The sequence below is a fragment of the Labrus bergylta genome, chromosome 10 (assembly GCF_963930695.1).
Source record: "Labrus bergylta chromosome 10, fLabBer1.1, whole genome shotgun sequence".
NCBI classification, from domain to species: domain Eukaryota; kingdom Metazoa; phylum Chordata; class Actinopteri; order Labriformes; family Labridae; genus Labrus; species Labrus bergylta.
Window position 1 is genome coordinate 23,116,436 of NC_089204.1, and position 18,273 is coordinate 23,134,708.

The 18,273-nt window shown below is 39.2% G+C and overlaps 1 protein-coding gene across 2 annotated transcripts; it reads left to right on the top strand.

Moving 5' to 3' along the window:
• Window positions 1-791: 791 nt before the first annotated feature.
• cdhr1a (cadherin-related family member 1a) lies at window positions 792-16,464 on the top strand. Of its 2 annotated transcripts, none has more exons than XM_065959823.1 (17): window positions 792-935; window positions 2,193-2,288; window positions 3,162-3,307; window positions 3,393-3,443; window positions 3,543-3,632; window positions 3,722-3,808; window positions 4,402-4,518; window positions 5,049-5,192; window positions 6,703-6,781; window positions 7,227-7,327; window positions 7,967-8,170; window positions 8,926-9,078; window positions 9,207-9,371; window positions 10,339-10,406; window positions 13,049-13,277; window positions 13,372-13,629; window positions 14,931-16,464. In XM_065959823.1, the coding sequence occupies exons 1-17, from the start codon at window positions 857-859 to the stop codon at window positions 15,489-15,491; spliced, it is 2,628 nt and encodes an 875-aa protein (XP_065815895.1). In that variant the 5' UTR covers window positions 792-856; the 3' UTR covers window positions 15,492-16,464. The 2 variants fall into 2 exon arrangements, with proteins under 2 accessions (XP_065815895.1, XP_065815896.1); XM_065959824.1 differs by having other exon boundaries at window positions 14,098-15,073.
• Window positions 16,465-18,273: the final 1,809 nt, after the last annotated feature.

Consider the following 18,273-nt stretch of genomic DNA (forward strand, 5'->3'; position numbering starts at 1 on the left):
ACGCTGACATCCAAACAGGAATTATAAGCTCATCAGATCATTCGCTGCTTCCATCTACATCATCCTATGTTTTATGATTATCCTATTAATTGAGTAAATAGTGGATATATATTTTTTCCGTTCCCTAATGCAACAGATGGTTGTGGAGTGCATAGCAGATGGCACTGCAGAAATATAAGCAGTACATGAGCATTGAGATTCAGCATCGTTTTAATCCATCCACTTCGTCCACAGCAGAGTGGGTCACTACACTCTTTGTAAAAATGTTCAAATCAAAGGTCAGATCCTAGAGGTAACAGATATTACATGTATAAAGGAGTAAAGGCTCTTTGTGTTAGCTAACATTGAGTATAGATTCTGGTGCTGTAAGAATAGTCCAGTCCAAGTTTTAAGCAAAGTATAATAAAGTGTCATATTAGTGTGATTGGGATCATTCAAAAAAGTTGATCAAAAAAGCTGTCATACTGGTCGAAAGGTTTTCAATATGTTTGAACTAAAACAATATTTGTATTAGACAGTGTCTGTCTCAAGCACAACCTCCGATGAAAAGATGTAGTTAGACCCCACCAGATAATTGTGTTGTGTTGATTTACAAGGTTATGAAAAGTACTGAGCAGCACCAACATTGTAAAATATGAAAGATATACCTTTCCATCACGTGCAGCACTGCAGTTATTCCCCTTGTCCTTGGCGGTAGCAGTCCTGTTGGACTGAGGAGGCCCAGCAGTGACTCTTAAGATTGTGTCATTGGATTAGCATGTGAGCATCTGCCTTTTTAGCCTCCTCCAGTCGCACACAAACACCTTTCGTCTCATGTGCAGGTGTCTCGACGGAGCCGTCTTCATGGTGCGCTTTCATGACTTCATTCTTTAGGATGAAGAATGTAAAGATTTTACATTTGCTACTGCTGTTTGTGTTTGTCCATGCCGGCTTTGGTAAGTGAAACGTCTGTATTCTCTACTTATAGTTGATTCTTTGCTCTGATCAGTTTGGGAATGCTGCTCAGATGTACCAGACTCTCAGTTGAAGATTGTCTCATTTTGTAATTAAATGCTTTCTTTTCTGATTAACTCGTGTTCTTGTCATATCTGGTTAGTTGTTCTTGAAGTTCTAATGAGTTTGTTCTCTATATGACTTTAATACTAATAGATGTGTCTGGTTTAAACATTTGATTATAATGGTTATGGTGAAATAGTAACAGCTAAAAACAGAATCTAGCTCAGAGTTATTTTGAAATTAAGAATAGTAGGCTGTTATTTCTACCCGCAGAGATCTGGGGTCTATGAATAGAAAGGTTTTCTTAGGTTGACGTAACTCACCTGTAATCCTAATTAAAGCTGAAGAGAAAGCAGAGGGGCGTGAGCACTGTATTGTCATCTTGATTCATGTCACTCTGGTATTAAAGCGAGGCAGTTTAAGGCTCCCATGGAAGTTAAACATGTTTAATCTTTAATCACACTTGAGCTCTTTTTTTCATTTATATGCCAATATATTCGCACAAGAGAGCTGTTTTGTAGTTATGCTAATTTAGAGTTAGTCGTTTCCTGGAAAACATACAAGAATGTTGTTAACTCATCCTACACTTGAGGGCGTACAGTATACTACGTTTTTTTGTGCAATTAAAACGCTTCCTTTAATTCACAGGAGCTACGAGCTAGCTGGCAGATAATGGACGTTAGGCCTACTGTGTTTGTGTTTGAAAGTTTTTGCATTTAGCATTGCTGGCCAAAATAAAGGCCAATAAATATTCACAAGTCCCTCACCAGTTTCCTGTTTTTACAGGAAATATGTAAAGATTTAGAATTAAAATATTGCTCTCTTAGCTTTTGATTTGCTGTTTAATGCGACGCTTGATCCAAAGGCAACTGGACTTGGTTGAAGTCTAGTCTAGTACAAATGTACCATGACCTGGATGACTAAGAAGCTACACAGACATTGGCTGTTTAAATTTGAATAGTAGTGACCCGTTTTGACACCAGTGACAATCACACATAAGTGTGCCAAGGGAACCAAATTGACTTAGCTTAGTTTATCTAGCAATTAGCATACAGCTAGTGCTCAAACCAGATTGATTAAGACTGTTGCAGAGGTCAACTGATTGAAGCTTTTTTTTTCCAACTTCTGAAATTCAACTTTAAGTCTTTAAGTCAACATTCAAGCATTCAATAACAGTCTGATAACTCTCTCCTCAGCACAAGCAGACTTTGCCCCCTACTTCTACGACAACGGACCTTACAGCCAAAATGGAAACCTGGCTCTGTTCAGCCTCTCGGAGGACACGGCAGTCGGTGAGGTCATCCTCTGACATTTAGTGTGAACAGCTAATAGGCAGCTGCTGCAACTGATCAACAAAATGTCATGTTCCGGTTGCCAGTATCTAAAGGGTTCAGGGTGATGAATAGTCTGTGATAGATGAACAGATGTTGTGTGGCATGTACAGTACATACGTCACACTAACATGCTCATCTGCTGGAGCCACCTGTTGAATGTGAAGACGGTTTTCTGGCTCTGAATGAGGTGAAGCTGGCCTAATACAGCTTCAGTCGGTCTGGGAACCTATTATACTGCTACCTAATGTGTTAGCCTTGTTTTTCAACAGAAGCTTTTCCTAAAATAATGGGTTAGATATTCTTCGCTTTTCATTTTTGGAAAGAAATAAAAATCCAAATTTAATGTACATTTTGTAGTTTTCTTTTAAAGAAGGACCAATCAACAGTTTAGGCAAGTTTGACCCTAATGAAGTCTACTTCTTCAGAGTTAAACTGTGGAAAATAAACACACATATATATTATGTATTTATTATATTTCATTTTCATACTAAATACTTTGCAAATGTTTAACCTGAACCCTCAGGTGAGATCTCTTGCACATATTAAATAAAATCAACTTTAAGCATTACTGGGAAATTTCTATGAAGGTCTTTTGCTAAGAACAACTCTGTAGGCATATTCTGAAAACTATTAAAATTGATGTTAGTTTTTGAAAGCAATATATCCCTTTTTGCTTTGTTTGGGTCCTTCTGGGGCTCAGATTGTTTTTAATACAAGTATGGGGGGTTCCAAGGAAAATCATTCATACACATGCTTCAAAACATCTTCCGAAAGCATTTATTGAAGTCACATGTGCGGCTCAATGGATTCAATTACAGCATCTGCTTTTAGGCACACAGATCTATTCACTCAACGGCACAGACCCTGAAGGCCAGAAGGTGAGCTACGGCCTTTCCTTTGATCCTGGAGCCAAAGAGTACTTCAGTGTCGACCCAGTGTCAGGAAACATCACATTGGTGGAACAGCTAGACCGAGAGGTAAACTGAACACATCTTAGAAAGATTAGTGTAGAAAATCAAAGACTTTTTTTTTTTTTTGAACTTGTTTTCCATCTTTGCTTAGAAACATGATTCTATTGATGTCCATGTCAGCATCAGCGATGGAAGAAGCCAGGTATCAACTCTCAATGTGTATTTATGACATTTGATGTCATATTTTTAAAGGAACAAAGCTAAAAGCTTATTCATCTCTTTCTTCATTTTCTTCTTTCAGGTTGTGGAAAGAGTCACAATATTTGTAATGGATGCAAATGATGAAAAACCTGAGTTCCAAAACATGCCAGCCATCATTAATGTACTGGAAGTAAGTTATGCCAAAGTAAAAGCTTTATGGAGTTTTTTTTAAGCATTTCTGTTGAGACCCCATGTCGTTTTTGCTTTCGCACACTTTAGACAACAGAATCTGGCAGCAGTATCTACAGAGTCGAGGCAGTGGACCGAGACACAGGCTCAGGCGGCTCAGTCACCTACTACCTCCAGGTAACATTTCTGCAATGAATCAATACAGTATGCAAACAGATAAATGCTCCTCATTTGAAACACCAGCTTAAACTGTTGGGTGGTAATGTTATTCTGTGTCATTTACATCAATTCATTAATATCAGTGAGTTTTTCTAATGCTCACGTGTGTATTTATGCATGTGCCTGGTTATACTGGTTAGTTATGAGGATTAAATCACAATTACATTTGTGTCAGGCTACACTGGTGGCTTAGTGGGCTGCTTTGGAAGGGGCTGGCAGGCAATGTTAGTTTGCACTTTGGACTATTAGGACCAGAGAACAGCTGGCATGGAGTGACAGTGACGGGTGATTTGCGCACATCTGGATGCTGCAGCTTACACCTGCCTGGCCTGACCTTTAGCACAAGGGCTCTTTACATCCAGATGGACAGAGTCAGAGCCATGGTTCAAAATGTGGCATTCAATACTATATGTTTTTAATGGAGACATCTGAGCTTTTTTCATGACATCTCACGTGATGTTTGTAAATGAGGTTCAGCGACAGAGTCTTTAGTGTGACCTTTTTATGTGTGTCTTTTTTAAACCCTGATTATGTCTCGCTCTCTGTTGCAGAATCCTCAGTCCATTTTGTTTTCCATGGACAGAAACAGTGGTGTCCTCCGTTTGAAATCAGGGGAAATGTTGGACTTTGAAAAAACAAAGACACACTTTGTTACTGTCATTGCAAAGGTAATGGGTTTATCCAAACTCAGAAACCATTTTTGGTTCTGCAAAAGTGTCAAATCCTCCTCAATTTAAAGTAACCTTTGTCGACCTTTTGGATCATTAGCAGCACTTGCACATATAGCAAACAGGAGCACGGTTTATGCATGTGAATAAAAAACAATGCATGTTTCAAGAAGACTTTAACTATCTGTTTGGCAAAAATGAGGAAGGAAATATATTTGACATGTTTGGTCCTTCTTCAGGAAAATGAACATGTGTAACAAACATTGAACATTAACATGAACTTGATTAAAACCTTTAAGATGATCAAATCAAAAGAGAGTCTTCCTTTAAACAATGAGCTACAGCTTCAAGTGAGACACTCAGAATGTTCTTGTCATGTACATTAACATTTAAAGTTTGCTTGAAATTACACGTATATATGTAAAACAAATGTTTAATGTTCCACAACATAAACATAGAAATATGATATCAAATTGAAATACCCCAGTTTGGGTTGTGTACATCAAAACTCTCTTTTACTTTTGTTCCAGGATGGTGGAGGTAACTTTGATGGCAAGGAGCAGTTTATGTCATCTTCTGCTACCCTGACGATCAATGTCATTGACGTTCAGGACACGCCGCCATCTTTTATCGGGACGCCGTATTTTGGCTACGTTTATGAAGTCTCTATTCCAGTGAGTATGAAAAGATTCTGCAGTGACATCCTGCTTTGACAGTGCGCTTTATGTGAAACACATGCACGTTTTTTCTAACTGTTCATACATTCTCGGTGCCATTCACATGTTGTGACGTTCTTAGAATTATGACAAAGGTTTATTTTGTATCACAATCGAATGACAATGCCATCTACAATGAGGCCAGTGCTTCAGGCAGAGAACTCGAGCTGCACTGTTTTCACACTTTGTCATGCGTCATCATCCACAATCACCTGACAACACATCCTTCCAACTGGCGGACGTTTTTTAAGCTGCAAGATTTCCGCTCTCTTCCGCTCCGTCATCGCCAGCTCATTGTGCTCATGCTTTCATCCCCTCCCCCCCCCAGCATCCACCTGAAGGCTCCGATTAGGGGGTTTAAGTAAATATCTCATCACTCCTCAAATGTCTAATCTGCGAGGAGTGGTGATGGCGGAGCCTATAGATGCTAAACACAAACTATGTTCTGCTGCTTCAGTTTACATTTGGAAGAGTCGTTGGACTGAAAGGAACATCTGTCACGTTATCACACCATTTATCAAAAGCACAGTCACTATTTGTGAAATCAGTTCATTTTTCTAACCTTTTTTAATAAGAACAAACAAATGAGCTTGAAATCCAAAGCAGCTTTATCTCATATCGCTCCGCTTTAATTGCTGACATTTAACAGTAATGTTGACTTTATCATCGCGTCTCAAACAGCACATGAAAGTCACGTTATCTCTTCAGTCACATGAAATGTCACGACTGTAGCAGGTCAGTGAAGAAGGAAGACTTTGAAGACTTTTATCTTGAAATACTAATGAGAAAAATGACATTTAATTTTTCCATTTGAAGACTTTAATTTGATGGTTTGACGAGCTGTTCCCTCGCTGCAATGGCTACATTGAAATTGAGTTGTGTTTTTGATATGTTTATTTTTTGTTTTAAGGTTTTTTTTGGAAAGTCTTTCTTTATGCCCGCATTAAAAGAACTGTTTATTGTTAGAAAAAAGACATTCAGTAATTTGAGAACTATAAATACTTACACTACCACTCAAAAGTTTGGACACATGATTGAAATGCATCTTATTATCTGAAATACATTTTGATCCAAAGGCTTATGCTTAAATGTTTGACATGAGTTTCTTATATAAATATAAATAGTGAAGTTGATGCCTATGTATGTATGCATTTTAAGTGAAATTAAATGTTTTATTTTGTATGTTTTTATATCTACTCTTATTCTAAAATGTTGAAAATAGTCAAAATAAAGAAAAGCCCTTCTATAAGTAGGTGAGCCCTAGATACAGCTTACAGTAGCTATGTTATAATAATAGAGTATACTGTTTTACTGATAATACTGTTACTGTTATGTGTTCAAACTTTTGACTGGTAGTGCATACAGAATAATACTTCACTCCATAGCCAGCTGTTTAGCAGAAAAACAAAAAAAACTACACTAAAAAAATGTAAAATGTATTTTTTTTCTTTTATAATCTTTTACCCAGGGATCTGTGATATTCATCGTAGAAGCAAAAGATGGAGATGTTGGAAACCCAAACCCAATCAGATATTCCTTTGAAGAGGGTAAGCAGTTGAGTTCAGTCAAAGACATAAAATGATTGTGACAAAAAGCAGAAGTAGGTTCCTCTGGATCGTTGGTGCCTAGATGTCTCCCCGTTTGTCCCCTATCCTTCTTCATGCATCTTATCCCATCTCCCTCTATCCAAATTTTCAAGCCCGGTGCAGTTTTGGCAGATGGCGGTTCATCATGAGTCTGGTTCTGCCAGAAGATTTCTACCTCTTAAAGGACGTTTCTTCTTGCCATTGTAACTTTTGCTAAATGTTGCTAAGTGCTTCACTCATGATGGATTCACGTTGGGTCTTTATAATATAGCATGAATAAGGTATTTTACCTGCTCTTTTTGTAAAGTGTCTCGAGATAACATTTGTTATGAATTGGCGCTGTACAAATAAAGAGTGATGGATTGATTAAAGTGCTCACAGGTCTCTCTGTTTCTTGTCCCACCAGGTGACGACGGTGTTTTTGGCATCAATAAAACGAGCGGTTTAATCACCCTGCTGTCTCACCCCATAAATCTGAAGAGAGAAATCTTTAACATTAAAGTCAAGGTGAGTTCAATCAATGAAAACAAAACACTTTCTTGTTGCCTGTGTTTTGCCTAGATTTGTATATCTAACAGGGACATGTGCAATGAACATCAAGTAGATGCCATGCATACAGGTTTCTGTATCAAAACCTTGCCTCAATCAGCCAGGGCCAAATTAAACGAGTAAATTATTATGAATCTATAGGCAGACACGCACTGCAAAAACTCAAATCTTAACAAATGTATTTGTTTACTTCCTGGTGAAAAATATCTCATTACAATCTCATTCAATATAAGTCACATCAAGCTGAAAGGTCGAGATATAACTTTTACTTCAAGATATCACATGCAGAAAATAAGACATAAATTCCTTGTAACAAGTAAAACTGGCTGCTTGAAAAGAGAGGAAATGTCTTCAATAAGATTTAATGTCTTATTTCATGAAACTTAATGTACCCATTTCAAGCAGTTGAGGCCTTGTTTTCTGTTTGTATTATTTTAAGGAAGGATGATTATCTTATCTTATCTTACAAGTAGAAGTACAACCAGCTCTGGTTCGACTGGTAGATAAACACCTCGTATGTACACCTACTGACTATATAAGTAATAAATTCATAAACTGGGAGTTTTACATTCATAACTTTTCCCTCACTGTGTGCAGGCGTCAGAGGTGAGTCCTGAAGGTAGACTCATGGACTATGAGTTGACCACGTTGGTGATCCGTGTGGTGGACCTGAACAATAACCCACCCACTTTCTACGGAGAAAAGGGCCCACAGAATATTTTTGAGCTGACCATGTATGAACATCCTCCAGAGGGAGAGATCCTGCGCGGGCTAAGAATCACCGTCAACGACTCCGATAAGGTGGGGACAAAGTTATTGTCTTTCATTTTTACTATTACAGAAAAAAAAAGTTAATATTTTTCAGTACTGTTTCAAATTATTTTCCAGCATATAAACACTTTATTTGCTTTCAAAGTTAAAGGCTGTGACCCAGAAGAGTGGGACTGTGATTGTTTTTGTGGACTAACACTCGTAATCTGCCCAAATTACATTCTAACAGAAAAAATGATTCATTCAACATTGAATGTTGAGGCTGTCTGCCTTCCTGTCTCTGAAATGACTTTAAGCCGGCCATTATTACAGACAATCCTTTTCAAATTGCAAAAGCCAACACAAATTAAAAGGCTCTCCATAACTATGCCATTTGTCAGCTTATGCAAGTCTCTGTGTGTGTGTGTGTGTGTCTGCAGCTTCTTGTTTCCGCCTCGTCCAAATGGCTGCTGTTCACCAAATGTGTTCACTCGTAATACTGTTACAACATCAGAGCATGCTCTTTTAGACCAGTGGCATTATGTGTTACTTGGAATATCACTGCAGCCACTGATATCCTATCGCTATATCTCATACATTAATGTAACAATGAACAGATACAAAGCTTTTACATTGATTGAATGGACTGTACTTTACATGGATTACTCTTTACAGCTGTTTGAAAATATCTTTATGACGAATGCAGATGACTATAAATAGATTCCTGCAATGTTTATCATAACTACATGGCCTTTTCACTAATGAGAATACTGAATAATTTAGTGATGTATGTTTTCCTCTTTCAGGGTGCTAATGCGAAATTCAATCTGAGACTTATCGGTCCAGGAAGGATGCTGCGAGTGGTGCCTCAGACGGTGCTCAATGAGGCCCAAGTCACGATCTTAGTTGAAGATTCTGCTGCCATGGACTACGAGAAACACCATTTTCTCACATATAAGGTTAACTCAGTACACTAAGTGTGTTTTAAAGTAGATGAAAGTGGGATTACATATCACTGAAGAACGGTTCATATATGTTTTGCATTTTATTTAAACATCAAATGTCTTTCAATCGTTCTCCTCCTCAGCTACTTGCAGTGGAGATCGATACTCCTGAGAGATTCAGCGCCACAGCAGACATTGTGATTCATCTGCTGGACACCAACGACAACGCTCCCAAATTCTCTTCAGATTACTACATCGCCAGAATTCCAGAAAACTCACCCGGCGGCTCCAATGTGGTATCAGTCACGGTGAGCGAGCCCTCATCACGTCTAAAAATACATGCCATCACCGACGTACGTCACTCCTCTGAGTTTAACAAAATGTCCAAAAGGGCCATTAATTCCCTAAATGTAGTCTTTTTAGGCAGTGGGGGTTGGGATAATATGGTTAAAGATGTAGATAAAAGCTAGGCGAGGTAAGCTGCCAGATGGCTATCACTTTCATTTTGTTGTGTAACACAAAATTCCCAGATTTTTTTTTTTCTCCTAATGCTTAGTAGCACATGCAGCTGCAGCACAGAAATATGTGCAGATATCAGATCAACACAGATGGATGGATGGATGGATGGATGCATAGATAGATAGATGAATAAATGGAGGGATGCATAGACGTAGATGAAACGATAGATGGATCATCTGTTGTCATGGTTTTTTTCTTGTCAGCCCTGCAGGGGCTCAAAGCAACAGGGAGGCTCGCTAATAAGTCCTGCACTTGCGTGAGCACCACAGAGGCTCATTTCCTTGATCCTAGGCAATTTCAATCAGATAAAAGAACAGCCTACAAGTGACCTTGGACACATGGAAACATCAAACAGGCATCCCAGCAGCGACAGACAGACAGATTAGCCGATGCCTGCGATGATGTTGCGATGACATCAAAAATCAGTCTTTTTATAGCTGACCTCGACAACATCATGTTCCAACACGGCACAGATTGAGACGGTTTACTTCAGGGGCCTTGCACGCACAGACTTCTCTTTTCTGTGTTTTCTGGATAGTAAAAAAAACAAAACACAAATTTACCTTCAATATTTTGAAGGAGAGGGAGGAAAAAAGAAGGCACACCAAATTGAAATATTGGTAACTGGCCAGTAAATTGTAAGCACCACACTACACCTACACTACTTTTGTAGATTTAACCTGACATATGAACGTGTTAACTTAACCTGTAACATATTTATTTTGGTTCATTTTGTCTTCTTCGCTTGATTTACAGGCAACAGACCCAGACTCAGGACCCTGGGGTGACGTGCAGTACTCAATATACGGATCAGGGGCCGACTTGTGAGTATAAGAATTGAACTTAATGGACTCTCTGCGCCCTTTTTTTCTTAAAGTTGTATTATATATTTAGAAATCAGCATAAAACATTTGAACCAAAATACACCTCCACTCATTTAATTACAGACAAAACCTCATTCATGTCTAAACGGTATTAACTTAATTTTTAGAATAAATCATCCTCACAATCTTGCTGTGATTATTTCTGTTTAATTCTGCACAAGATAAAGAATTCCACAAAAGATTGCAGCTAAATACTATTATGAAAAGTTGCTCCCTTGTGTCTATTCTTTGGTTTTCTTTGTGTAGTGAACATGGCAGTGTGAAGTTGTATTTGTGGAGATAATGAGAATGAAAAAATGTTGACTATCACAAATGGAAATCATATCTTTAAAGAAGTAGATTAATGAAAAAAACATCAAGGGAGCGCTGATAGCATAGCGGTTATGTTGTGCGCCCCATGTACAGCGGCTATAATCCTTGTCAAAGCAGCTGTGGGTTTGAATCCGACCTTAGCCCTTTGCTGCATGTCGTCCCCCTCTATCTCCTCCCAACATTTCCTGCCTCTCTTCAGCTATCCTATCCAATAAAAGCAAAAATCCCCTCCCAAATAAATGTAATAATACGTTAAAAAGTCCACCCATATTAATAACTGGAAACAGTTTCTTGACAGAAATTATACTGAAGCCTGCGTTTGACATTTTAATTGCACTCCCGTGTATTAAAACCAGACGAGCACATCTGCCTGAAAGCTGCAGAGGAACATGACAGCAGACTTGTTTTTCATATTTGAACTCTGTGCTGTTTATTGCACCTAAGCCCTGTAGTCCCTCGGAGGATTTGCTGGTATTTTCTCTCAGCTCCATTTTTTTATTACATTTTCAGCAGAAGTCTAACCTCTGAGAAAAAGGCTCAGTCGTCCGTGCTCTCTCTCAGCAGTAAAAACACACAGCTCACCTTTCTTTCAATCGGTGCATATAGAGTCCTAAAGACGTGTCAAAACGAGGATACTCAATGCAATGAATGGAATATGTTTTTATTCACATTTCTATCTGCATGCTTCAAAGGAGCAAAAACCTGGATTTAGAAACATTTAGAGCAGTAAAGTAAAGTAAACATGACCCCTTTGTGAACACACAGGTAGATGTTAGTACAGTCATTTCATGCCTCTAATCAATAAACCTCTCGCTTTGTACATTGATATAATGTTAAAAAAATAATATTTTTGGACCTCTTTTTGAGCTCTTTTGATTTTGAGCTCTGCGGTGATGAATTAGAGGAGATATGAGATGTCACGTGGCGTGCTGGGGAAGGATTTCCAAAATAAGCAGAGGAGGGAGATTTGGAGTGCACACTGGTTAAAACCATTTGGAAACAGTTTCACCACAGATTACTCCAGAATGCGTCTATGAACCCAAAATGTGTAAATCAATACAACTTCTTGGTTCTGCTTCTGAAAACATTTAGTATTTTATAACTCTGACTCTACTCTCCTTTTAAAACATTATAACTTATAGAGTTATCCGGAGGGGGAAAACCGCCCTGCTCTTTTCCTGCTCGCCCTCTGTCTTTCCTCTAATCCTCTAATGGGATTGGAGGAGAAAATAGACTGCTCTTTGCTTCTGACTACCTTACACTGCGACAAAGTCAGTGTAGAGTAACAACATATTTCAGCCAGTGGAGTTAAACAAGCTCACTCCTGCTCTGTGTGAATTCAGATACACATGAGGGGGATACTTCTAATAAAGAGCTAAACGTTTTGGAAAAAGAAACACATTTGTTCTCTTTTTTAAAGTTAGATGAGAACATCAACCGTCTAATGTTAACCCTTTGGTTATATAAAGGTCTAGACACAGTAGGTGATTAGCCTAGCTTAGCATAAAGAGAGAAAACATTCTTAAGTACAAAGGCTGGCCTAAAAAATAAAAAGGTGTTGTTTCAGGTGTTAGGCTATGTAACATGAGCCCTTTATGCTACATCTGTGCTGTGTTACAGCTCATGTTGTTTACAGCCTCTCTTTCAAGACCACACCCTGAACCAGCTGCTGTTTGACAACACATAACTCTCTGTGACAGATAGACTTTTCATTCCTGTATATGTAGGTAAAACAGCGTGGTTGTGAGTTTTATCAGTGCCTATAGCTCAATGTTAATCTTTAAAATGTAAAGTGCATTTTCAGGTTTAAAAAGTTACTGTGATAATTTGTTAACCAGGTCTTAAAATTTTAAACCTAAATGATTAATTGGACTTTGTAACTACTTGTAAAAGGGATGACTTTTTACATTATATTGTCACTTTTAAAATTGACCAGTCAGATTTTGGTTAGGGCTGATATGAAATGATACAATACGACACGATACGACGCAACACAATAGGATACAACACGATACGATATGACAAGATACGACACGATGCAATACTCTTTGTTGTCCCCTTGTAGAAATGTGTTTTGGACTGCAATGCTGTGCCATTACAGCTTTTAAATAATCTCTTCCAAAAAAGAAAGTACAATCTCCAAGAAGAAAATAAAGTTGTTCCACATAATAGTCATAATTGAATATAGGGGGTTATATTTAAAAACATGCCATTGTATTTAATGGATGAAGTCTATCTCATTTGATTTGATGAAAATGATCTCACCACAGGTTCCTGATTCAGCCAACAACTGGGATCATCTACACCCAGCCGTGGGCGAGCCTGGACGCAGAGGTGAGGTCCAAGTATAACTTCTATGTGAAGGCGGAGGATGCCGAGGGGAAGTACAGCCTGGCTGAGGTCTTTGTGACTGTGTTGGACCTGAACGACCACCCGCCTGCTTTCAATGACAACTTCCTCGAGACCACCATGGTGATTGGAGCGCCAGTGAAAATAGAGGTATTCATCTTTGGTTCGGAACAAATAAAGTGAGACTCAAGAATAACGTCATGATGATGAACTTTATAACTCGATGCATCTACCTCCCACACAGGCTGTAGACGATGATGCTGAGGTACCCAACAACGTCATCGAGTACGCCATCATGAAAGCGGAGCCAGACAACAACATCTTTGACATTAACGCTGACACGGGGGAGATCATGCTCAAGTCCTACATCAAGTCCATGGCAATCATTCAGAACATCACCAAGCAGAGCGACTGCACCTGGTCTCTGGTGGTCCAGGCCCGGGACCGAGGCCAGCCGTCCTTCAGCACCACCGCCGTCATCAAGATCGACATCACTGAAGCTGTAAGTTGGAACAAAGACGACGATAAACAAATGCTTAATGAATCCGTGTTTGGGTTATACCTATCTAAAATATGAAATGATGAATTCTGCAAGTGCATGAAAAATAATGTGAGCATTGCAAACATCAGTTCATCAAAAGTTAATGTGATTTCATATTTCATGCTGCTCGGTAGTCTCACTAGATGTACCTGTAATATTACAGCAAATCTGCTTCATAACCTAACAAAGTCGAGTGTAAATTTGCCCAGGTAAAATCAAGTTAAAATGCATTTTTGGTTGAATCAATTATCAATTGCAAATGCTTAATGATCTTAACGATTCTCTTACCGTGATCTTTATTTTTTAACTCTTTCTGTTGCAGAAGTCTAGTTTTTTGTGCAGCATGGGTCGTATCAGTGCTTATGTAGCATTTAAAGCCGTCGTCATAGAAATCTGAATCTCACACGAATGCAACTGTCATGTTTTCAGATCAAATCCAGATTTGTCTCGTACTTCTTGGACCTCAGGAGACATCCAGAGTCTGTGTTTGGGATTTGTTTGACTGTTGTCATCTTCGCCGTTTCGCTCACAATCTTCATTTCCACTCTGTTATACTGGTCCTCTGTGAAAAAGTCCCGCATCCATGCTCAGGGCAAGATCAGAAAGATTATTAGGAGGCCAGCGCCATAAATGGAACTTGCCTTGAGATCATCTAAATTAAACTAAACCAAACACTGTGGTAGGCAAGAATTGGTAGCAATTAATTTTACCCTAGAGTAGTTTGTGGTAGAATAAAGCTGTGTCTGTAAAAGAGTACAGGAGCACGATATAAACATAGTTACCTTGTTTCTTTTTTACCTGAATGTTCTGCATTTAGTTCTCATATTTTGATGCGAGAACTAAATGCAAAAAGAAAACAAGCCGATTTGTTTTATCTTCACATTCAAATAATGTCTTCATTCTCAGAAGCTGGATGATCTCAGCTATGGTCTTACTAACCATCCTCTCTGATCTTGTCTTGACAAATAAAACACAAAAGCAAAATGAATTCAGTCAAACACTTCATAATCAATCTGTTCAATTTGCGAGACATCCACCAGGACAATGAAATGTCACCAGTGTTTACATACAAACAGTTTACGGTGGTTCATTTGCAGTGGATTTTACACCATTGTATTTTGCACCACAAGTGATATTTCTAGCCAAAAGATCAAAAACATGCATTTCTACACACACACAGACGATACTTAATTATTCCTCTTTGTGTTAAAGGCTTTGAATTCACACCCATGGATTTATATTCTCCCTGTGCTCTTTTACAGACCCAACTCAGTGGGGGGCCTTTGGGATCATTTTTGATGCAGAGTAGAAACAAGCCCTTGCAAATCGTAGCCTTGCTTGCTGGTGTCATTTGTCTTATGGTCATAGTCACAGTCATCATCTCCACGGCAACATTCATGCGCAACAAAAAGTCAAACCGGATTCTTCCGAACCGCCGCGTGAGGAGGAGGCAGAGGAACCAGCCTATCTGGAACATAAAAAACCCCTTCAAGAAACCAGAAAACCCGGGACAGAAATTCAGAGTAGAGGAGGTGGAGCTGGAGCCGGAGGTCATCGTGGAGAACGTCAACTACAACAACAATGTCGGCAATCTTGTGAGACACTGGTCCCCGCCTCCACCGCCCTGCGCCCCATCCCTGCCCCCTCCTCCACCACCCTGCTTCCCGGGCGAGAGGCAGTGGGTGGTGCCCACTGTCTCGGCAGCAGTGGCAGCAAAACCGAAAAAAAGGCCTGTGACAACCAGGCGGGACACTGTGAACAATGCGCTGGTTTCAGAGCTCAAGATGAGACTGGAGCAGAAAAGGCTGCTGCACCATCAGTAACTATCAGCAAAACAAGCTCACCTCAAGGTCCAAGTAGGAGCATTTTGGTCCTGGAGTTTTCAACTTTTCTACCAGGTCCAGTCTGCTAGCTTTCGTACAAATTTACAATTTAAAATATGTGACTTCTCCTACAGTATATTTTGCCCTTACAACTTTGAAATGGAATTCCAACATCTGCACACCTCACGGTCAAAAATGATGACGCTCATGTGTTCAAAAGCTCCACAATAGCTGCTAAATAGAACTTGTGGTTGGTTTGTTTTGTCCACTGATTTTTTCCAAAGTTAAGAATCAATGCTCTCTGTGCGTGTCTGAGTGTGTGTCTGAGTGTGTGTGTGTGTGTGTGTGTGTGTGTGTGTGTGTGTGTGTGTGTGTGTGTGTGTGTGTGTGTGTGTGTGCAGAAGGAGTAAATACACTGAAACTGCTTCTGTAAGTGTGCTAAAAAAACAAAGTCAAATGCTCGTCATGTGCATCATTATTCAGATTCTGTTTTGAATTTTCACTCCTTTTCCCTTTGTTTCTGAATCACGTCTTTGGTTGGTAAATCATTCTGTAACAGGTAGGTCCCACCCTTTGAACTTTTTGTTGACACACTAGTGGCTTAAATTTCCTCACCTCCGCTCACTTGTCATTCAATGTAACACTGTTTTTTTGGGACCCAACCAAGCTCCTTACAAGAGATTTCATGACACTTGAACTGACTAAAGAGATCAGCGCGAGGGAAGGGAACCGAAGTGATCACGTTAGGAAAAACCTCTAATCCTACTGCTGCAGGTGAACAACACTGTGCAGGTCCCTGACTTTTCATGTGACACCCTACTACGTTTATTTTGTGATTCAAAGGACTGTGATTTAAATTATTGTTTGTTTACAACTGTTTATGTCTTGGTGTCTTTTTTTTTGTTTAAGAGAACTGTTGTTGTCAAAAACACCTGTCAGGATTTGACTACCAATAAAATAACTTTATTTGTAATTTCAAACATTTAAATTAGAACTAGGAGTGCTTTATCATGAGCCATGCGTTTACATTCAGCTTTACACTCAGCTGAAGAATACAGAGTTCAGCATGTAAAGTGAACCCTGTTAGTGTTATATCATTATGTTATTATTATATATTATATTGTATGCCATATTTCAAAGTTGTAGTCAGAGGTAAAGCTGAACCAATGTTATACACTGAAAGACAGTTCAATCAGGAGAGACAAGTAAATTACTTCATGAATGAATGAAAGGTAATTCTCTATTTTATAGAAATTACATTTTTTTGTCGGAAAGTCATTGGCGTTTAGTTTATTAGTTTATTTGAATCAGGGACAGTGTGCAAAAAACAACATTAGTCTCAGAAGAGAAGAGATGCTTTGTACCAGATTTAGCTAACTAGTTAATTTCCATCTGTTTTCCCTGCGTTTGAACTCTAAAACGAGACAACAGCCCAATCTATCCCCCCTCCTGTGGAGTCCAAACACTGGTGATGGAGGTGTTGGCCAATGGTGTCGCCTTATGCTGATGAGATGACAAAACTGCAAAGATTGGGCGGTAATGGTGAGGTGTTGGGCGATCATGTCATCTAGAGCTAATGAGACAGTGGAGCTGATGAAACTGCAAAGACTGGGCAGTGATGGAGAGGTGGAGGTTTGAATGTAAGAATACAGATGAACTGAGGGAAGAGAAAGCCACATTAAAAAAGGACAGCCACAGTATGATAGGACTAACAATGAGGGAGGGGAGTGGTGCTGTTGGATAAATGTGACCAGCTGAAGAAAACAGCTGATGAATACCGGAAAAGATGAATGAGCATATGTAGCTTAACAACTATTTTAAGTACCTATAACAACGTTTTGCACATTTGATCTCACTTTCTGCAGATATTCAGACAGCCAGCGGGATACTTTGGTTCATCTGGTCATGACCAGCTACAACTGTCCAGGATTAGATTGTAGCCTTGAAGGCTCTCTGAAACGCACAGAGCCACAGCTTTCTTCCCACTAGCTTTACAAACACCTTCTTAATGAGCCTGCAAACAGAACATACTGCCCCCTATTGGCTGCAGAGGAGAAGCTGTTTCACTGGAAGAGGAAGAGATTTAAGGTCAGTGTTCCCAAATCCTCAAACAAATGATAATAACTCAAACTGAAGCTTTTATGGCCTTAAGGGAGATTTGGTTGAATAATATTGTTTCTAAAGCTTTTGTTTTGTGCATGATGTGTTAAGCTATTGTAAAAAAAAAAAGAATTTGAACAAAGCAGTCCAAACATGGAAGAGACGTCATGTAGAAAAGCAAGATTCTGCATACAATCAGAGTTTAAACGTTTTAGATGAAGACAGCCTTGCATACAAATACTGCATTTGCTGTTACTTTTGGTAAAAGCAGATGTTCAGCAAATATATCATCCTGATCCAAGCCCTTTTGCTCTTCTCAGCCCCACTTTCAATGTGAACGCTCCCAATTATGAAGTTACACTGAATCTCTCCCTGGGTATTTGTGTAGACATCACCACTAAACATGCACACGATTCCAAAGTTACATAAAACATGAAATTTGCAGATTACACTCTCTCTAATCCAAGGACCAACTTGTTCATCTTTGTACAATATTGCATCCTTGGCTAAAAACCAAAAGTCCATCTGTCCTGATCTAGTTTGGACTGATAAGATGTGTGTGACTGGCATCGAACTTTCTGCAGCCTCCGCTGGCACATTTGACAAGGTTATGCTGATGACGCACGGCGGACTATGGGGGGATTATTTTTTTTTTTTTATGCATTTGACAAAGTAAAAACAG

Excerpts from the sequence above, each read along its gene's own strand:
- cdhr1a (XM_065959823.1), top strand. The coding sequence starts at position 857 with ATGACTTCATTCTTTAGGATGAAGAATGTAAAGATTTTACATTTGCTA. Across the intron at positions 3,444-3,542 it reads TCAGCGATGGAAGAAGCCAG|GTTGTGGAAAGAGTCACAAT; the intron begins GTATCAACTCTC and ends TTCTTCTTTCAG. Across the intron at positions 5,193-6,702 it reads TTTATGAAGTCTCTATTCCA|GGATCTGTGATATTCATCGT; the intron begins GTGAGTATGAAA and ends TCTTTTACCCAG.